At 31.6% G+C, this 23400-nt stretch overlaps 1 protein-coding gene across 1 annotated transcript in view; it reads left to right on the top strand.

The window, feature by feature from the left end:
* Positions 1 to 23400, top strand: part of LOC142336731 (sacsin-like) — a 41092-nt gene that overhangs the window by 14485 nt on the left and 3207 nt on the right. Inside the window, exon 2 of the mRNA XM_075385643.1 lies at positions 3692 to 5797. Coding sequence (XP_075241758.1) covers positions 3694 to 5797 — 2104 coding nt within the window. The 5' untranslated portion in view covers positions 3692 to 3693. The remainder of the gene's footprint in view (positions 1 to 3691; positions 5798 to 23400) is intronic.

Genomic DNA, 23400 nt, shown 5'->3' with positions numbered 1-23400 from the left:
AAAAACCTCTTTTGCATTCCTAGCTTGATTAGCCATTATTTTTTCATGAAATTTAAGGTTAAATTTTCTGCAAAATAACCCGAACTTGCTACTTATGCTAAATTTTTGTAGTTATTTAATTTTCATAGTAAATCTTGAATTAGAAATTTCATCTTTATGTCATTCTCTTGAAGTCAACTATTCTCCCGATTAGCTATAAAAAAGAATAGCATTCGAAAAAAGAAAGCACCGCATCAATACAAGTAGAATTATTGTGATCGGCTAGCGGGGACTAGTGCTCATTTCAATACAAATATCCAGTAACTTTTCTCAATCAATGATCTTTTTGCTTTTTTTCTATTTCGCACAGCTGCGGCTGTAGGGACGTTTCTGGCTAAATCGACTGAAAATCATCCAAGGTTTCGACTAGTACTGCTGTTCAAGTTTAATACCCTCTGTCCCCTGGTCCGATAGTTCACTGCCCATCGCACTTTTTGCTGCCCTGAAGGGACCAATTGAATCAAATGGAATTGAAACTCAAAACTAAATGGTGCCTGTGAGAACCCCAATTTTATTTGAGTGCTTGCATCTCTGAAATGTTGTTTCGCAATGGTAGCGGTAGTACTCAGTGTATTATCAAGTCACCGTACCGCATTGTGTTTGGCTGTGGCTGTGTTGAATTGCTGATGCCCTTGTTAATGGTTAGAACCATCGTCACTGCAAACCCCACGAATTGTTCGTTGGAACGTTCGTTTTTCAGGCTCTCCGCTTGTAGCCCGTTGATGGCTTTTATGGCAGCCTTTCTTGATTAAACAGATGAGATGAAACAGGTTTTTAATTGATTAAAAACAAAAACCAAGGAAAGGTAAAACAGGTTTTAATTGGGTAACATTGAGAGAATATTGGATAAATTAAATAAAAGTTTGTTCCGAAAGTATTTTTTTATATGAAAAGTTGGGTAAAATTTGGAAATTTTTGTGTCATTTCTGATATTATTTGTGTAAGATTAGACAAAAGCTTTCGTTTTCCAGGCTCTCCGCTTGTAGCCCGTTGATGGCTTTTATGATAGCCTTTCTTGAACACCCTGTCCGCCCACTTTGTGATGTTCTCGCCATTTATTGTTTCAGACCAAGATTCTATGGTGGTGACATGTTTCAGGGAAACCGAAGTCACTTACTTTGATTCTAAAACAACAAGGCAAACTATTTAAGGATTCCTAATTTATGAAGTTTAAATGCGATTCCTATTTGTGACAAATTGCACAACAAAATTAAAGATCACAGCAAAAAAAATGAAGAGTTTATTAGAAAATTAGATTTAAGTACTATAAAAAAAACAATCAGAAAAAAATGGTCAGCGATTTAACCTTTAATTAACAGTGCCCGGATGTCTGTAATTTTACAGGGCAGTTAACAGATTACATAAGTCGACGAATTAAATAAACAGGGAAATAAGGCTTTGCTATGATTACAATTTTACAGATCAATCCTCGATCAGACAGATTAACTATTCACTGAAATGCAAACGGAAGGAGAATGAGAAACAAAATTAGTCATAATAGGCTGAAACAGCTCCCAATTAACTGTGAAAGAAAAATAACAACTAACTTTTTATCTCTCTTATCCCTAAATCGCTCTTTGGTTGCAATTGTAAAAGTTTAGATCTAAGCTGAGATGATTTCTCAGCTTTTAATTTTATCAACTTACAACCATTATTCCTAAGTTGTGTTTTTCTCTGTATTAGCCTTGTAGGCAACCTTAATTTTCTCAAAGACCCTCTGTCCTAATAACTTATAGAAAACGGAAATGTCTTGTGTTAGCAAAAAAGTTACTTACACCAGCTGACCTCTAAAATATGCCTACAAGGAAAATTACATCAAAACACGCTAGAACCTAGATAAGTACTCTCTGTCTTACCGGCAGAAAAGTGTGACTTCTTTTACAAATTTGAATTCTAAAAGAAGTTCTGAAAAAATACAAAACTCCAGCCGTATATATAATAGAGATATAATTAATTCCGATTTGGTTCTTTAGCTCAATTTTATGACAAAAGCCTAGAGAAATCACAAGGTTAAAACAAATTCATCCCGTATCTACTAGGTAACCGCTAATTTGAGCTGAGAATATTCATTAAAGGTTCTAAATGAACAAAATCAGATCTGCCAATTTTTTTTTATCAGTATCAATATTCGTTGAAATAACCGCTTATAAAGTCCATACTTTTTTAGTCATTACTCTTTCATTTTTTTAAAGTCAGAACTTCTACAAAATAAACCAAAGTTGCTACTTTTGTTACAGATATTTAACATTTCGTAATTTTCATAAGACAACTGATTTCAGAGATTCCATTTCTGCAGCAGAAACATTAGTAAAAACTGATGGAAATAGGGTAATAGTTGTGCAATTTCTGAAAGAATTGCGTTGTGTTTTTGGAAAATTTGACTGCAATGCAAGAAAATTTCTATTGATAATTTTTTTGTCTTATGAGTTTGCAAATAAAAAGTAGGACTTATGCTGCTCTGTGAACATCGAGGGAACTGAATTATGGAGGCAGGCTTTTGGTTAAAATGCTAAATTCTGGCACATGTTCACTAAGGAGGCAAGTACATGATCACTTACTTCAGAAATTGATGAAGACAAAGAGAACGTAATTTCTTTTACATAGGAATAGCCTTTTTATTTGCAATATCTGGCACATGATCACTCAATCGGTTTAAACCTTTGTGCGACCTTCGAATTTTTATGAAAATAGGCTGTATTTAATGTTGATACAAAGTTAATTCCTTTTACCTCCCACTCATGTTTAGCTATTAATTCTGCGGTTCAATTTGGCAAATTAAACGTCGGAAATGAGGCCTTTCGTTATTCGAACCACAGATTTTTTTTAAACATTTGTTGAGAAAGTAAAACTGGTGCTTATAAACTGTTTTGGTCATTAATCAATATTTAGAACATCTTGCTTTTTTCTTCATGATAGTGAAATGTCTGAATTATGATTAAAGTTAAGTGGTTTTTCAATTTTTGTTTGACAATTCTATTTCCATTTCCCTTTAAATTCTTATTGTTCTGCAATACCAACCCTACAATTTGTAATGTAATAAATTTGTAATAAAACAAACTTAGCAATTGTTTTTTCGACATCACTTTCAAAACTGATGATGAACAAATATTCAAAAGTTTAAGATTAGCATCTTATGTTAGAATCAGATTCGTCTCAAATTTTTGAAAAACTTATCCGTTTAGTTTTTTCAAAACCATTTTATAGGTGGTTTAAAAAACTTATTAATTGGTTGAGGAGAATTTTTGATTCAAAGCTCTGTCTACTTTTAATCCAGAAAATATAGATCAGTCGAGCTAGTCAGATAGAAATTTCTTTTTTAAAAAAGCAGCATTAAGCAAATTATTTTTCTCTTTTGAGCGTTTTATGATTTTTTTAAACTATTTAGTTTTTAACCCTTAGCAAATTCAAAATTTTCAATTTGCTGCTTAGCAAAACAAAAATTGCAAAGATCTGAATTTTTTCCTGTCTAAAAATTTAAAGTAAAGCTAGATAGCTAAGGCAGCTAAAAGTTTAGATTGAATTCAGGTATCTGTCGGGAGACCTTTTCATAACGTTTTTGCCATTTTTTAATTAGTATCTCCTGATTCGTTTGACAAAATAATAAAGTGTACTTTAGAAATTTGTGTTGTTTAGATGTCTAGTGTTGTTGTAGAGATGGAGGATTTGACCGAAGAAGGGGATGAGTATGGTCAACGAGAACCCCTGACGAGAAGAATTAGAACTCTTCTCAAGGACTATCCGGATGGACTCCCAGTTCCAAAGGAACTCATTCAAAACGCAGACGATGCACAGGCTACCAAGGCCTGTCTTCTTTTGGACCTCAGAACGCATTCCGCTGAAAACTTGATAAACCCCAAGTTAGCCCAATTTCAAGGACCAGCTCTTGTCTTCTGGGATAATAAACCCTTTCAAGAATCCGATTTCGAGAATTTGTGTGAGTTCGGTGGAGAAACAAAGCTTGGAGACCGCAAAAAAGTTGGAAAATTCGGTCTAGGATTCAACTCGGTCTACAATCTGACAGACCTGCCTCAGTTTGTAAGCAAATCATCATTCTGCATTCTTGACCCGCACGAGAAATTCCTGAATGGCAAACGAGGTCGACGGTTTGATTTGACAAAAAATTTAAGTGACGGTCGTTTTATGGTCGACGCAATGAAAGGACATTTGGAACCCTTTGAGCAACTTTTTGGATTCTCCCGTGATGATGTGAAAAACGGCGAGAAATTCGACGGAACAATATTTCGTTTCCCGCTGAGATCTCCAGAACATGTGAAATGGAGCAAGATTGGCAGTATGGAGTATTCGAAAGAAAGTGCGTTAGAGTTACTGGAAATGACCAAAGTGTACGCTGATCTCTTCCTTATTTTCCTTCAGTTCGTTAATGAAGTTGAAATAGCAACGATCACTGACTCTGATTTGCAACTTCACACTGTTGCACATTTCAGGCGTTCATTTCAGACTGAATCAATGGTCAGTCAATCGAGAGTGTTTTTCAATGAAAGTGATTTGTTTCAAACCTCATATCAGATCAAAATCGAAGACTCGGTTGAGTTGAAAAGCTATGAGTGGGATATTCATGTAATTGCTCCAGGACTGAAATCTGAGCTAGATGGTACTCGATGCGTTGGAGCAATTGCATTCCCATCCAACGATCTGAAGTTGGAATCGAATACCGACAACCAGCTTCTGTTCTGTTTTCTGCCCCTACCACATCCCCCTTCTACTGGACTTCCATTTCTGGTCAATGGGAGCTTTGCAGTCACTTCGTCCAGACGTCATCTGGAGCTGGACGCTGTTGACGATAAGAGCGATCAGAAGAGAATCGAAGGACAGTGGAATCGAGACATCCTGCAACGTGCAGCAGCTCCTGCCTTGTGTGATGCTGTTCTTTCGAAAGCATCAACCCATACTCAAGATCAATTGTTCAACCTTTTCCCGGGCCATTCTAGTGACACTGAGCGCCTTTGCAGGATAGTGTCCGACGCTTTCTACAAAAAGTTAACAACTGATTGTGGTATGAAAGTATTTTCATGCCCATTAATTGACGAGTTGGTTTCATTTGCAGATACACGTGTCGTTATCATTGCAGATGACATTCCTGAAGATATCAGAGCCAGTTTGTTGAAATGCGCACAATATTCTGGCATAAACGAAGCTTGGATTTCGTTAACTCGCAAAGTTCAAACCGCGTTGAGAAGCTTCGACGAAGGCCGTCTCAAAGCGAAAGAACAAAATTTCAGTTACTTTTTTGGAAGACTGATTTCAAATGCTAAGCATCTCTTTACAGAATGTAAAACCCAATATCTTATGATCATTTATCATGCATTGAAAGTCTGTCACGACGATGCTGGTATAAAACAAACATTACAAAGTATCCCCTGGGTTGTGGCCGGCACTGACATCAAAAAGGAGTCAGTTCAAGTAAAGATACCAGTCGAATTGGTAAATCCACATTCGATCGCAGCTGATCTACTTTATTTCACGTCAAAGTTTTTCCCATCCGAGCAAATGAAATTTACAAAACAACAATTGATTCAAATGAATCAAACTTTTGGCTTGAATAATTTACAATTACCAAGGCTCGCCATTCTAGAAGTTATTGCCAACTTGAATTCTCTGATAGACTTTGCGACATCGACTGCAAAACTACGGCAATACTTTGAACACTTAAATGCCAATGAGCAAGTGTACCGGAGGGCGAATTTGGCAGGATATGTCTGCAGTGGAGTTTTAATTCCAATTAAGCAAAGGGACACAGGTGAGTTCAAATTTTTTTTATCACAAAACAAATTTCAAATCATCATCTGCTAAACCACTGCGCACCATTTTCTTTTGAAAAAAATTTTGCCTGCTTCTTTTTTTCCTATTTCTATTCCTATTCATATTTCTATTTTACTTGTGCTTAACAATGTAGGTGACTTTAAATTAAACGATGCCTAGTTTTGGAAACCAATTTTTTTTGGGTGTTTTTTTTTAAACGTTTTGAGAGCCAAGAACAATTCTTAGATTTTTTGCTTTTTCCAACTGGTTTTACGAAAAAAAATCTTATAACAAATGGGCTCAATATTTGTTAGCCTGATTTTCGTGCGTGGTTTTTTTTTAAAAAAAAACAAAAAGTTCTTATATAAATTACCTGTAGATCATAATAATTAGAAAAATCAGTTTTTGCATTTGAGATAATAAATATACATATGTTGTCATTTTTTATTTCTAATTCTCCAGCCAATCTTGGTTTTGATTTCTCATATTTTTACAGCACGAAAGTGTGTTTATCACAGGTCAATAGGAAATAAAGCAGTACCATTTCTAACGGTGAATCACTTCACTACTTAAGTTTCTACGATAGATTTTTGTTAACGACGAGTAATTCAGATTCCAGTTTTGAGATAATTTGCTGCGGTAAGCAACTTAATCTATCAAAAGCCAAAAATAATATTATATTCCCATCGTTTTTATGCGATTGAAGTCTTGTATGATTTCTCTCGGATTAAAAATTGCAGGCGAATGTGATAAACCTAAAAATTATTTAACAGCTAACACGCCTCATGAATTGATCATTATTTACGTGACATAGTTTTCGGACTGAACTCTCACTCATTTATTTAAAACAAATTAAAAAGGAACTACAACAAATTGTTTATTGAAATGGATCGAGTATTATTAAATTTTGTTGAATTAGTTTAAGGTTCCAGTGTTAAAGTTCTAAACAGTTTTCGTTTGCGGATTTGAAAATTATACTAAAAAAATAACTTTTGTTTCAAATTCACAAAATCATGTTATTAAGGAACAATCAGAACAATTAAAAAGCCAAAAACGGACAAATGTTATTTGAATTAGGAAAACGATGACCAAAAATACTACCAAATTCAATGTAAAGATTTTCATGTTTCAAATCTGTCTGATTTATAGATCCCGCGTCGAGGTTTGGTCAAAAAGTAATGTAAGATTAGCGGTGAATAGTGTTAGAAAAACTTTTTTTCACCCAATACACCCGCATGATTTAGGGTTGAATGCGGTGAAAGCGGTGAATTTTTGTAAGATTTGAGGTTTTAAGCGGTGAATATTTTTTCACCGCAATCACAGGATTTCTTACAAAAGAGAAACTGCCGTACACGGGTTTGCACCTCTTGCCTGCTGCATGTCAACATCTGCTTATTCCACTGCGCCATCGGTCACGTACTTCAATGATATTCCCTGTGAATTTAAGATAAGCGTTGAAATTAGCGGTAAATGTTTGTAAGATTTCGGATTTTAGCGTTGAAAATTTTTTTTCACCACATGCTGCCGGTTTTTCTTTGAAATTTTTTTTCACTGCATTCTGCTGATAGCGATGAAAAATTTTCTTTTACCGCTTTAGTGGTAAATAAAATCACCGCTTAAAAGTTTGTTTTCACCGCATTCATCGCTTTGAGCGCAAATCTTACACTTTTACACAAATTCAGCGCAAATTCTGCATCTTTTGGCAATTTTTAGCACTGACCCCTCGACCCGGGATCTATCAAAGTTAACATTGGCTGACAACTGCCAAAATTGAGTTCCAGCATACAGGTCAACAAAAAATACGCATTTTAGTTAAGCCTACTTCAGCACAAAATGTAAGCGCTCTCGTAGAAGTCGAAATTTGATCTATAGCTTTGGTTGACAAACTTAGCAGACGTTGCTTCACAACCCTAAAATAGTCCAATCAGTCTTCTCAAAACTTTTATTCATGGTTTTCATAAGTTTAGGTTTTTAAAGTTTTGCAATTAGTTGCATGTCAATTTTTTTGAGAGCTTAGAGAAATTTTTAGCGTGTAGTTGCTAAAAATCAGGTCTTTTAGAGATCGCAAGGCTCGCGTATGACACTTGGATGCCCATTTGCATAATATAAAGACCAGTAATTTTTTAGAAACGCTTCTCTCGTGACCTCTGTCAAGTTTGCGTAACTTGTTGTTTTAAGTTTTTAACCATATGTCAATGTTTCTGTTTAAATTGGCATCATTTTGATCACATTTTCATATAAATCAGTTTGGAAGTCATTATGCCTTTCAAAATAGAGATTTTAGAGTATGGTCAACCAGAGGAACTGGCTCACCAAAAAAAATGAGATCGTTACAACTAACGGCAAATTGTACTATTAATAGATAAATTTTATAGTTAATAGATTTTTTTAGATAAGACGTTATAGAAAAACAGCAAAATTTATTCAGTTTATTGTTTTCTGCAATATTAATTGCCAAAGTTGAAACTTGATTTGCAATTCGTCTGCTGGACTTTATTTTTTACAAGAACCTGAGTAAACAATTTTTAAAAGTTCCCTAGTTTTTAAAGATATCGAAACTTTTCAACCTGAAAAGTTCAAGTTTCTGTAGCAGTAATCGATTTTTCAAGTTAATATTTTGAAAAAGTTGATAATTCGATTAGGTCGACAATCAACTTAATCTATCATTAGCAAAAATAATTTTACATTCCTATCGTTTTCATGCGATTGAAGTCTTGTATAATTTCACTTGGATTAGAAATGGCGGTAGAATGTGTTAAATCTAAAAATTTAATAGCTGACAAGACTCATGAATTGATCATTTTTTATTTGACAGTTTTTGGACTGAACTCTCAAGAATATAATAACACGGAATCAAAAAACAATTAGAGCAAATTGTTTAATGAAATGGATAGAGTACTATTCAGCTTTTGCTGAATTAGTTTAAAGTTCTATCAAAATGTTCCAAACAGTTTTCTTTTGCGGAATAGCCATTTATATTCCAATGATAACAATTGTTTCAAAATCACAAGATGATGTTTATAAGGAACAATCAGATTAATTAAAAAGCCAAAAACGGACAAATGTTATTTGAATCAGGAAAACGATGGCCAAAAAATACCAATTTTAAAGTAAAGATTTTCATATTTCAAATCTGTCTGATTATTAGATCTATCAAATTTGAAATCGGCTGCCAACTGCTAAAATGAAGTTAAGGTCCACCATACATATCAACAATAAATACGCATTTTAATTAGGCCTACTTCAGCACAAAATGTGAGCGCTCTCGTAAAATTCAAAATTTGATCTATATTTTTGATGGACATATTTAGCAGACAGTGCTTCAGACCCCTGAATTAATGCAATCAATCTTTCCAAAAAAACTACTCTTGGTTTTTATAAGTTTAAGTTTTTAAAATTTTGAAGGTAAATTTGTTTTGAGAGCTTAGAAAAAATTTTACCGTGCAGTTTTACCGGACTTGCGTATCACATGTGGATGCGCATATTGACAAAAAGAATAGCAGTATTTCTTCAGGAACGATTTTCTAGTGACGTCTGTTAAATTTTGCGTAACTTTTGTTTTATATTTTAAAGCCAACATCAATATTTCTGGTTAAATTTTCAATTTTTGGTCGCAACTTCAAATAAAGAATTTGCATGTCATTTTGCTCTTCAAAATACTTAGTTCAAGGTGTGGTCAACCAGACGTACTTGCTTCCCAAAAGCTTTAAGATCTTTAGAAATAACTGCAAATAGTACTATTATTAGATGAATTTTATCTACTTTTTTGTTTTCTAATGTAAAAACAGAAAGATGATATAGAAAAAAGCACAATGTATTCAATTTATTGTTTTCTGCTATATTTATTGCTGAAGCTGAAACTGTATTTGCAGTCCGTCTACTAGACTTTATATTTACAATAACCTCAGTTATATTCTCATCATTTTTATGCGATTGAAGTCCTGTATGATTCACTTGGATTCAAAATGGCAGAAGAATGTGTTCAGTCTAAAAATTTAACAGCCAGCAAGCCTCATGAGTTCGTCATTTTCTCTTTGACATAGATTTCGGTTTGAACTCTCAAGCATTTGTTTAAACGAAATCAAAAAGCAACTAGAGCAAATCGTTTATTGAAATGGATCAAGTATTATTCAATATTTGTTGAATTAGTTTAAAGTTCCTGTCAAAAAGTTCTATACAGTTTTCGTTTGCAGAGTAGGAAATGGTATTAAAATGATAATTTTTGTTTCAAATTCACAAGTTCATATACTACCAAATACGACGACCAAAATACTACCAAACTCGATGTAAAGATTTTCATGTTTCAAATCTGTCGGATTAATAAATCAATCAAAGTTAGCATCGCTGCCAAATGCTAAAACTAAGTTCCACCAATCATGTCAACAATAAATATTTATTTTAATTAAGCCTACTTCAGCACAAATTGTAAGCGCTCTCGTATAATCAAAATCTGATTTTCATATTTTTTTTTGAAAAATTTAGTAAAAAGTGCTTCATACCCCTGAATTAATTCAATCAATCTTTTAAAAAAAATTTATTCATGGTTATCATAATTTTAAGTTTTTAAAATTTGGAATTAATTTTATGTCAATTTTTTTGATAGTTTAGAAATAATCTTTAGCGTGTAGTTGCTAAAAACAAGGATTTTTAGCGATGGCAAGGCTCGCGTATGACACTTGGATAGGCAAATTGATGATATAAGTAGTGGTTTTTCTTCAGAAACGATTCTCTTTTGTTTAAACTTCCAACACTTTTGTCACATTTTCAAAAAATGAGTTTGGAAGTCATTTTGGTTTTCAAGATAGTCAGTTTAGTGATAGTCATTTATTTAAACGAAATCAAAAAACAACTAGAGCAAATCGTTTTTTAAAATAGATCGAGTATTATTTACCTGTTGTTGAATTAATTTAAAATGCCATCCAAAAAATTGTAAACAATTTTCGTTTGCGGAATAGAAATTTAAATTAAAATGATAACTTTTGTTTCAAGTTCACAAGATCATTTTATTAAAGATAAATCAAAACAATTAAAAGCCGAAAGCGGGCAAATGTTATTTGAATCAGGAAAACGATTGCCAAAATACTGCCAACTTCAATGTAAAGATTTTCATGTTTCAAATCTGTTTGATTAATTGATCCCGCGTCGAGGTTTGGTCAAAAAGTAATGTAAGATTAGCGGTGAATAGTGTTAGAAAAACTTTTTTTCACCCAATACACCCGCATGATTTAGGGTTGAATGCGGCGAAAGCGGTGAATTTTTGTAAGATTTGAGGTTTTAAGCGGTGAATATTTTTTTCACCGCAATCACAGGATTTCTTACAAAAGAGAAACTGCCGTACACGGGTTTGCACCTCTTGCCTGCTGCATGTCAACATCTGCTTATTCCACTGCGCCATCGGTCACGTACTTCAATGATATTCCCTGTGAATTTAAGATAAGCGTTGAAATTAGCGGTAAATGTTTGTAAGATTTCGGATTTTAGCGTTGAAAATTTTTTTTTCACCACATTCTGCCGGTTTTTCTTTGAAATTTTTTTTCACTGCATTCTGCTGATAGCGATGAAAAATTTTGTTTTACCGCTTTAGTGGTAAAAACAATCACCGCTTAAAAGTTTGTTTTCACCGCATTCATCGCATTGAGCGCAAATCTTACACTTTTACACAAATTCAGCGCAAATCCTGCATCGTTTGGCAATTTTTAGCGCTGACCCCTCGACCCGGGATCTATCAAAGTTAACATTGCCTGACAACTGCCAAAATTGATTAGCAGCATACAGGTCAACATAAAATACGCATTTTAGTTAAGCCTACTTCAGCACAAAATGTAAGCGCCTTCATAAAAGTCAAGGTTTGAACTAAATTTTTCTTTGAAAAATTTAGCAAACATTGCTTCAGACCCCTGAATGATTTCAATCAATTTCTTAAAAAAATTTATTCATGGATTTCATAAGTTTAAGTTTTTAAAATTATGCAAATAAATTTACGTATTTATTTGCCTATTCGGATGCGTGGATGCGTATATTGATTATATAAGTAGCAGTATTTCTTCAGAAACGATTCTCTCGTGACCCCTGTCCAAGTTTGCGTAACTTTTTGTCTTAAGTTTTTAAGCCCACTTCAATATTTCTGTTTGAATTTTTATCATTAGTCACAATTTTGAATAAAAGAGTTTGGAATGGAAGTCATTATACTTTTCAAAATAGTGAATTTAGAGTATGGTCATCCACACGTTCTTCTTTACCAAAAAATATGAGATCGTAAGAACTAACGGCAAATAGTAATATTATTAGATGAATTTTATCTAGTTTTTCTGTTTTCTAATGTAAAAACAGTATCATGATTATAAAGAAAAAAAGCAAAATCTACTCAATTTTTTGTTTTCTGCTATATTGTTGCTGAAGCTGAAACTTTTTTTGCAATTTATCTACCGGACTTTAGTTTTAAAAGAGCCTTAGTTAAAATTTTTTAAAAATTCCTTAGTTTTTAAAGATATCGAAATTTCAATTTCGAGATTCTGTAGCAGTAATGTATTTTTCAAGTCGATAATTTGACTACGTTGATAATTTGGTTAGGTCGATAATCAATTTAATCTATCAAAAGCAAAAACAAAATTATATTCCCATCGTTTTCATGCGATTGAATTCTTGTATAAAATCACTTGAATTAAAAATGGCAGGAGAATGTGTTAAATCCAAAAATTTAACAGCTAAGAAGACTCATGAAATCATCGTTTTTTATTTGACATAAATTTCGGACGGAATTCTTTATTTAATCGAAATCAAAATGCAACTAGAGCAAATTGTTTTTTGAAATGTGTCGAGTATTATTCATCTTTTGTTGAATTAGTTTAAATTTCCTGTCAAAAAGTTCTAAACAGTTTTCGTTTGCAGAATAGAAAAATATATTAAAATGATAATTTTGGTTTCAAATTCACAAGATCATATACTACCATATACGATGACCAAAATACTGCCAAATACAATGTAAAGATTTTTATGTTTCAAATCTGTCTGGTTAATAAATCTATCAAAGTTAGCATCGACTGCCAACTGCTAAAGCTAAGTTCCACAAAAACTCAAAATTTACCCGTAAAAAACTCTTACCCGTAAAATCAAAATTTGATCTATATTTTTTTTTGAAAAATTTAGCAAAGAGTGCTTCAGACCCCTGAAATAATTCAATCAATCTCTTAAAATAAATTATTCAGGGTTTTCATAAGCTTAAGTTTTCAATATTTTGGAATTAATTTCATGTCAATATTTTTGAGAGTTTAGAAATAATCTTTAGCGTGTAGTTGCTAAAAACAAGGATTTTTATAGATGGCAAGGCTTGCGTTTGACACTTGGATGCGCAAATCGATGATATAAATAGTGGTTTTTCTTCAAAAACGATTCTCTTGTGTTTAAATTTCCAACATTTTTGTCACAATTTTAAAAAATGAGTTTAGAAGTCAATTTGGTTTTCAAGATTAGTGTCAGTTTAGTGTATGGTCAAACAATCGTATTTGTTTCCCAACAAATTGAGAACTATAGAACTAAAGGCAAATAGTACTATTATTGGATGGATTTCATCTGTTTTTTGTTTTTTAATGTAAAATCAGTAAGACGATAAAGAAAAAAAGCAAAATGTATTCAACTTATTGTTTTCTGCTATATTTATTGCTGAAGCTGAAATTTTATTTGCAATCCGTCTGCTGGACTTTATTTTTACAACAACCTGAGTTATATTTCCATCCTTTATATGCGATTGAAATCTTGTATGATTTCAATTGGATTCAAAATGGCAGGCGAATGTCTTGAATCTAAAAATTTTACAGCTAACAAGCCGTATGAAGTCATCATTTTTTTACAAAGTTTTTGGACTGAACTCTTAAGCATTTTTTTAAACGGAATCAAAGCCAACCAGAGCAAATCGTTCATTGAAATGGATCGAATTTTGTTCACATTTTATTGAATTAGTTTAAACTTCCAGTTCTAAACAGTTTTTGTTTGCGGAATAGAAAAATATTTTAAAATGATAACTTTTATTTCGAATTCACAAGATTATGTTTTCAAGGAAAAATCAGAATAATTAAAAAGCCAAAAATGGACAACAGCTATTTGACTCAAGAAAACGATGACCAAATTACTACCAACTGTCTGATTAAAAAATCTGTCTGATTAATAGATCTATCAAAGTTAACATCGGCTGCCAACTACTAACATTAAAATCCACAATAGATGTAAAAAACGCATTTTAGTTAAGGTTACTACAGCACAAAATGTAAGCGCTCTCGTAGAAGTCAAATTTGATCTATATTTTTGATGGACAAACATAGTAGAGAGTACTTCAGACCCCCGAATTATATCAATCAATCTTTCCGAAAAAATTTTCTTGGTTTTGATAAGTTTAATTTTTTAAAACTTTGCAATAAATTTCATGTCAATTTAGAAAAAAACCTTAAGCGTGTTGTTCTTAAAAACAAGAATGTTAGAGAAGGCAAGGCTTGAAATTAGCGGTAAATGTTTGTAAGATTTCGGATTTTAGCGTTGAAAGTTTTTTTCACCACATTCTGCCGGTTTTTTATTGAAAATTTTGTTTTCACCGCATTCATCGCATTGAGCGCAAATCTTACACTTTTACACAAATTCAGCGCAAATCCTGCATCTTTTGGCAATTTTTAGCGCTGACCTCTCGAGCCGGGATCTATCAAAGTTAACGTTGGGCGACAACTGCCAAAATTGAGTTCCATCATACAGGTCAACAAAAAATACGCATTTTAGTTAAGCCTACTTCAGCACAAAATGTAAGCGCCCTCATAAAAGTCAAAATTTGAACTATATTTTTCTTTGAAAAATTTAGCAAAAAGTGCTTCAGACCCCTGAATTAATTCACTCAATTTCTTTAAAAAATTTATTCATGGTTTTCATAAGTTTAAGTTTTTAAAATTTTACAAATAAATTTATGTCAATTTTTCTTGAAAGCTTAGAAAAATTTATAGCGTGTAGCTGCTGAAAGCAAGCTAATCGGATGCGTGGATGCGTATATTGATTATATAAATAGCAGTATTTCTTCAGAAACGTTTCTCTTGTGACCACTGTCTAAGTTGGCGTATTTTTTTGTTTTATGTTTTCAAGCACACATCAATATTTCTGTTTAAATTTCCAACGTTTTGATCGCGATTTCAGAAAATGAGTTTTGCTTTTCAAAATTAGTTAGTTTAGAGAGTGGTCAACCAGACATAGTTGTTTACCAAAAACTACGAGATCTTTAGAACTAACGGCAAGTAGTACTATTATCAGATAAATTTTATCTTGTTTTTCTGTTTTATAATGTAAAAAGAGTCTCATGATCAAGAAAAAAGCAAAATCTAATGAATTTTTCTGCTATATTGTCGCGGAAGCTGAAACTTTATTTGCAATTCACCTACTGGACTTTATTTTTAAAAGAACCTGAGTTAACAATTTTTAAAAATTCCTCAGTTTTTGAAGATATCGAAGCTTTTTGACATTAAAACTTCAAAGTTCGAGATTCTGTAGCAGTAATCTATTTTTCAAGGTGATAATTTGACTACATTGATAATTCGATTAGGACGATAATCAACTTAATTTATCAAAAGCAAAAACAAAATTATATTTCCATCGTTTTCATGCGATTGAAGTTTTGTATAATTTCACTTGAATTAAAAATGACAGGAGAATGTGTTAAATCCAAAAATTTAACAGCTAAGAAGACTCATGAAATCATCGTTTTTTATTTGACATAAATTTCGGACGGAACTCTTTATTTAATCGAAATCAAAAAGCAATTAGATTAATTTGTTTATTAAAGTGTGTCGAGTATTATTCATCTTTTGTTGAATTAGTTTAAATTTCCTGTCAAAAAGTTCTAAACAGTTTTCGTTTGCAGAATAGAAAATGGTATTAAAATGATAATTTTGGTTTCAAATTCACAAGATCATATACTACCATTTACGATGACCAAAATACTGCCAAATACAATGTCAAGATTTTCATGTTTCAAATCTGTCTGGTTAATAAATCTATCAAAGTTAGCATCGACTGCCAACTGCTAAAGCTAAGTTCCACAAAAACTCAAAATTTACCCGTAAAAAACTCTTATCCGTAAAATCAAAATTTGATCTATATTTTTTTTTGAAAAATTTAGCAAAGAGTGCTTCAGACCCCTGAAATAATTCAATCAATCTCTTAAAATAAATTATTCAGGGTTTTCATAAGCTTAAGTTTTCAATATTTTGGAATTGATTTCATGTCAATATTTTTGAGAGTTTAGAAATATTTTCTTTAGCGTGTAGTTGCTAAAAACAAGGATTTTTATAGATGGCAAGGCTTGCGTTTGACACTTGGATGCGCAAATCGATGATATAAATAGTGGTTTTTCTTCAAAAACGATTCTCTTGTGTTTAAATTTCCAACATTTTTGTCACAATTTTAAAAAATGAGTTTAGAAGTCAATTTGGTTTTCAAGATTAGTGTCAGTTTAGTGTATGGTCAAACAATCGTATTTGTTTCCCAACAAATTGAGATCTATAGAACTAAAGGCAAATAGTACTATTATTGGATGGATTTCATCTGTTTTTTGTTTTTTAATGTAAAATCAGTAAGACGATAAAGAAAAAAAGCAAAATGTATTCAACTTATTGTTTTCTGCTATATTTATTGCTGAAGCTGAAATTTTATTTGCAATCCGTCTGCTGGACTTTATTTTTACAACAACCTGAGTTATATTTCCATCCTTTATATGCGATTGAAATCTTGTATGATTTCACTTGAATTCAAAATGGCAGGCGAATGTCTTGAATCTAAAATTTTAACAGCTAACAAGCCGTATGAGGTCATCTTTTTTTACAAAGTTTTTGGACTGAACTCTTAAGCATTTTTTTAAACGGAATCAAGGCCAACCAGAGCAAATCGTTCATTGAAATGGATCGAATATTGTTCACATTTTATTGAATTAGTTTAAACTTCCAGTCAAAAAGTTCTAAACAGTTTTTGTTTGCGGAATAGAAAAATATTTTAAAATGATATCTTTTATTTCGATTTCACAAGATTATGTTTTCAAGGAAAAATCAGAATAATTAAAAAGCCAAAATTGGACAACAGCTATTTGACTCAGGAAAACGATGACCAAATTACTACCAACTGTCTGATTAAAAAATCTGTCTGATTAATAGATCTGTCAAAGTTAACATCGGCTGCCAACTACTAACATTAAAATCCACCATAGATGTAAAAAACGCATTTTAGTTAAGGTTACTACAGCACAAAATGTAAGCGCTCTCGTAGAAGTCAAAATTTGATCTATATTTTTGATGGACAAACATAGCAGAGAGTACTTCAGACTCCCGAATTATATCAATCAATCTTTCCAAAAAAATTTTCTTGATTTTGATAAGTTTAATTTTTTAAAACTTTGCAATTAATTTCATGTCAATTTAGAAAAAAACCTTAAGCGTGTTGATCTTAAAAACGAAAATTTTAGAGAAGGCAAGGCTTGAAATTAGCGGTAAATGTTTGTAAGATTTCGGATTTTAGCGTTGAAAATTTTTTTCACCACATTCTGCCGGTTTATTATTGAAAATTTTGTTTTCACCGCATTCATCGCATTGAGCGCAAATCTTACACTTTTACACAAATTCAGCGCAAATCCTGCATCTTTTGGCAATTTTTAGCGCTGACCTCTCGAGCCGGGATCTATCAAAGTTAACGTTGGGCGACAACTGCCAAAATTGAGTTCCATCATACAGGTCAACAAAAAATACGCATTTTAGTTAAGCCTACTTCAGCACAAAATGTAAGCGCCCTCATAAAAGTCAAAATTTGAACTATATTTTTCTTTGAAAAATTTTGCAAAAAGTGCTTCAGACCCCTGAATTAATTCACTCAATTTCTTTAAAAAATTTATTCATGGTTTTCATAAGTTTAAGTTTTTAATATTTTATAAATAAATTTATGTCAATTTTTCTTGAAAGCTTCGAAAAATTTATAGCGTGTGGCTGCTGAAAGCAAGCTAATCGGATGCGTGGATGCGTATTTTGATTATATAAATAGCAGTATTTCTTCAGAAAGGTTTCTCTTGTGACCCCTGTCTAAGTTGGCGTATTTTTTTGTTTTATGTTTTCAAGCACACATCAATATTTCTGTTTAAATTTCCAACGTTTTGATCGCGATTTCAGAAAATGAGTTTTGCTTTTCAAAATTAGTTAGTTTAGAGAGTGGTCAACCAGACATAGTTGTTTACCAAAAACTACGAGATCTTTAGAACTAACGGCAAGTAGTACTATTATTAGATAAATTTTATCTTGTTTTTCTGTTTTATAATGTAAAAAGAGTCTCATGATATAGAAAAAAGCAAAATCTAATGATTTTTTCTGCTATATTGTCGCGGAAGCTGAAACTTTATTTGCAATTTACCTACTGGACTTTATTTTTAAAAGAACCTGAGTTAACAATTTTTAAAAATTCCTCAGTTTTTGAAGATATCGAAACTTTTTGACATTAAAACTTCAAAGTTCGAGATTCTGTAGCAGTAATCTATTTTTCAAGGTGATAATTTGACTACATTGATAATTCGATTAGGTCGATAATCAAGGTAATTTATCAAAAGCAAAAACAAAATTATATTTCCATCGTTTTCATGCGACTGAAGTTTTGTATAATTTCCTTTGAATTAAAAATGACAGGAGAATGTGTTAAATCCAACAACTTAACAGCTGAAAAGACTCAAGAAATCATCGTTTTTTATTTGACAGAAATTTCGGACGGAACTCTTTATTTAATTGAAATCAAAAAGTAATTAGATTAATTTGTTTATTAAAGTGTGTCGAGTATTATTCATCTTTTGTTGAATTAGTTTAAATTTCCTGTCAAAAAGATCTAAACATTTTTCGTTTGCAGAATAGAAAATGGTATTAAAATGATAATTTTTGTTTCAAAATTCACAAGATCATATACTACCATATACGATGACCAAAATACTACCAAATTCAATGTAAAGATTTTCATGTTTCAAATCTGTCTGATTAAAAAATCTATCAAAGTTAACATCAGCTGCCATTTGCTAAAATTAAGTTCCTCCGTACATGTGAACAATAAATATGCTTTTAAGTTAAGCCTAATTCAGCACAAAAGGTAAGCGCCCTCATAAAAGTAGCAGTAACTTCGAGATTTTGTAGCAGTAATCTATTTTTCAAGTCGATAATTTGACTACGTTGATAATTCGATTAGATCGATAATCAACTTAATCTATCAAAAGCAAAACCAAAATTATATTCTCATCGTTTTCATGCGATTGAAGTTTTGTTTAATTTCACTTGAATTAAAAATGACAGGAGAATGTGTTAAATCCAACAAATTAACAGATGAAAAGACTCAAGAAATCATCGTTTTTTATTTGACAGAAATTTAGGACGGAACTCTTTGTTTAATCGAAATCAAAAAGCAACTAGATTAAATGGTTTATTAAAGTGTGTCGGTTATTATTCATCTTTCGTTGAATTAGTTTAAATTTCCTGTCAAAAAGTTCTAAACATTTTTCGTTTGCAGAATAGAAAATGGTATTAAAATGATTATTTTTGTTTCAAAATTCACAAGATCATATACTACCATATACGATGACCAAAATACTACCAAATTCAATGTAAAGATTTTCATGTTTCAAATCTGTCTGATTAAAAAATCTATCAAAGTTAACATCAGCTGCCATTTGCTAAAATTAAGTTCCTCCGTACATGTGAACAATAAATATGCTTTTAAGTTAAGCCTAATTCAGCACAAAATGTAAGCGCCCTCATAAAAGTAGCAGTAAGTTCGAGATTCTGTAGCAGTAATCTATTTTTCAAGTCGATAATTTGACTTTGTTGATAATTCGATTAGATCGATAATCAACTTAATCTATCAAAAGCAAAACCAAAATTATATTCCCATCGTTTTCATGCGATTGAAGTTTTGTTTAGTTTCTCTTGAATTAAAAATGACAAGAGAATGTGTTAAATCCAACAACTTAACAGCTGAAAAGACTCAAGAAATCATCGTTTTTTATTTGACAGAAATTTCGGACGGAACTCTTTATTTAATCGAAATCAAAAAGCAACTAAATTAAATTGTTTATTAAAATGTGTCGAGTATTATTCATCTTTTGTTGAATTAGTTTAAATTTCCTGTCAAAAAGTTCTAAACAGTTTTCGTTTGCAGAGTAGAAAATGGTATTAAAATGATAATTTTTGTTTCAAATTCACAAGTTCATATACTACCATATACGACGACCAAAATACTACCAAATTTGATGTAAAGATTTTCATGTTTCAAATCTGTCGGATTAAAAATCTATGAAAGTTAACATCGGCCGCCAACTGCTAAAACTAAGTTCCACAAAAACTCGTAAAATCAAAATTTGATCTATATTTTTTCTTTGAAAAGTTTAGCAAAAAGTGCTTCAGACCCCTGAATTAATTCAGTCAATTTCTTAAAAAAATTTATTCATGGTTTTCATAAGTTTAAGTTTTTAAAATTTTACAAATAATTTTATGTCAATTTTTCTTGAAAGCTTAGAAAAATTTATAGCGTGTAGCTGCTGAAAGCAAGCTAATCGGATGCGTGGATGCGTATATTGATTATATAAATAGCAGTATTTCTTCAGAAACGATTCTCTCGTGACCCCTGTCTAAGTTTGCGTAACTTTTTGTTTTAAGTTTTTAAGCACACTTCAATATTTCTGTTTAAATTTTTATCATTAGTCACAATTTCAAATAAAAGAGTTTGGAATGGAAGTCATTATACTTTTCAAAATAGTAATGATTATTTAATGACCGTTGTTGTTTAAGAAAATCCGTTTTTAACAAACGTTTGTTTTCAAAAACAAAATTAAAAAATCATTGAAAAAGTGGAAGAAATTGGTTTGAAATTGATTTTGCTAGATGAAGTTTGCTGTTTATGTTTGCTAAAAAAAATACAAAAAAATCAGTTATGAAATTCCTTCAATGTCTTTATGGATGACAAATTTTGATAACAGAAACATTTTTGTTGGAGTCAATGATATTTTAACAAGGCTGAAATTGTTTTCAGACAATGCAGTGCCACAAACACTCTTGCTCTAACCACTTGCCAACTGCTTCATTTATGCATGTCGAAGAATAAACGAAACAAATAAATTAATCGATAGACCACTATATGTTTGCTTTCAAGATAAATTGTTTGTTGAGTCGAAAAGTTCGCTGATGTATATAGTCAAAAACATAAGTTTTCACATACTCTTTAATTTGGCTTTTTGGACCTATACAATAAATTTTAACGTCTGATATTGCTTTATTGAATTGATGACTTTTCTGTAAAACAAATTATTTTTTGTTCAATCACTTCTGGAGAAAATTTTTGGTACAGATTATTAAATTTTTCTCCTTACTGTAAAATGTCAGTAAACCTAAGTTCAAAAACGTCTATTTGACTTTTAACCTTGTGTTAGTTTTTACTTATTGTTCCGGCCTCCACTTTAGAGGGGAGGGAGGAACTATACAGTTAACTGGTTTTTTTGTTCAGACAATTTTGGCCGATCGATATTTTCATCGTAGAGAGTTGTGAGAGGTATCGTTAAAAGCACAGACATCCCAGAATATGGAATTAAAAAGATTTTTTCGAACTTTGTTTTTTACAGGGAGTTATCGAGGTTTAAAGTTTTGTGAACATTGGGCAGTTTTATTCAAATTTTCAGTAGTTGTTGCTAAAATTTGGCACAAATTCGCTAGTACATTTAAAATAAATTGAAATTTTGGTTTTCATCCAAAATGGTAGAGTGTTATTGTTAACTTTAGAGATAGAAAAGCGTTGCTGAATGGTTTGATTGAAATTTTTTGGATGAAATTTATGTTAAAATTATATTTTTTTAAATAAAATGGCACAAATAAGCTTTTTTGGTCCAAATTGTTAAAGTAAGCCAGACGTAATGAGCTAGAAACCTTAACACAGACTCCAAACGAGCACTAGTTGAAATTTGGTGCCCTATGAAGGTCTGCTGCAATTAAAATCCTGCAATTTTTTAGAGATTTGAATCGATAATTATGCAAAACGTAGCGTTGTTTTTTTATTATTTGAAGAATTTCACTCAACATTTTTACTAATTTGAAGACACTTGGTACACTTAGGCGGTTTTTCGGGCGCTCGACAAAATCAGGGATAGGTTTGATTTTGTCATGGATTCTTACAATAAGAAATTAATATTTTATTTTTTATTTGGTGCTGCCTTTTTTCCAAATATTTTGCTTTGGCTTTTTTTTCAATGTTATATACTTACAAAATTTGCTTTTCAAGGCTCTATCACTGACAACTCCTTTTTATGTCAAAATGTGGCCGAATGTAGATATAGTTTGTTTTCAAAGAACCTAAGGGTTTTTACGGCTTCGAGGAAGAGTTTTAGTAAACTTTAACTGAATTCTTTTGTTCTGTCTTCAATTGTTAGTCTGTTTGCAGTTTGATAACCATGTCGAACCGTTGAGAGAGCCCAATGATAACCTCAGGAGGTGTTAGTAAACTTGAACCATGCCTTCGGTTGGTACCTAATGACTCTTATGTCATTGAATGTATTTTTTATAATATTTCAGTCAACTTTTTCCCTTTTCTCAATAAAAAAGATCAAACTTTCTTCCTTATAGAATTCAAAGTAATTTTGTTTTAACAGTGTGATTGTTTTAACAGATCGTCTTCTTGCTTTCGGTGCTACGAAATCTAAAACAAAATTTTCTGAGATTTGTGCATAATTGCCTATTTCTGCTGTTGTTTTGTTTCTTTGGTAAATTGTAACATTAATTAACAATCTGACTGAAAACAGCTTTACAAGATTTGTAACTGAACATTTTTTTACTTTCATAACTTTGGTTTTAGGGGCTGCGACACCGTTCTCTTGCAGAATTTGGTAGAGTTTTTTTTTATTGTTGCCTTCTATTTGTTGTTAATTTTTGTTGTCTTATGCCAAATTTTGGGTAACTAAAGGTCTCAGTGGCCAACAATAGATACTGAAATGAATTTATTAACAGTTAGCGGTAGATAGCTTAAATTTTTTTTGACTTTCAAATTAAATATTTAAAAAAGTTTTCCCTTTTTTCTGCTTCACGTTTTTCTTTCGTTCTTTACAATGTTGTTTCATTTTCGTAACTTGGCCTGATGATTAAGAGGCCTCTTTAATGTTTTTTTTTGAACCAAACAATAAATTTTCTGTTGTTTGAACGTATTGATTGATATCTTTAGAGCTTAGACAATTCGTTTCCGAAGAATTTTGGAAATTTAGATACTTTTAAAAAATGTGTGGTTTTTTGCTGTCATTTTGTGATATTCGTTTTACAAAAAAACTTCACGATGATCAAAAGTGACGCAAAAGAAGATTTTATGTTCTGGTGGTTATTATTATTTTTAAAAAACTGGCTTCAACACTGGTTTCCTAAAGTTGTTTACGAATTTTTTTAGTTCACCTTTTCTTTAATGTTATTTTATAGTTATTATTCAAACTGATTGACTCAGTTTCACTAAAAACAATTGCAATCAGTTTTCGAAAAGTTTGCAGGATAAACTGCTGATTTTTTGTCGAAAGCTTATGTTGGCTATGAAAGCTTAAGTTGG

This window comes from Convolutriloba macropyga, chromosome 3 (genome assembly GCF_964194025.1).
Source record: "Convolutriloba macropyga chromosome 3, txConMacr16.3, whole genome shotgun sequence".
In the NCBI taxonomy this organism is placed as follows: Eukaryota; Metazoa; Xenacoelomorpha; order Acoela; family Convolutidae; genus Convolutriloba; species Convolutriloba macropyga.
The sequence above is the reverse complement of the archived record's forward strand: the minus strand, read 5'-3'. Positions and strand labels throughout refer to the sequence as shown.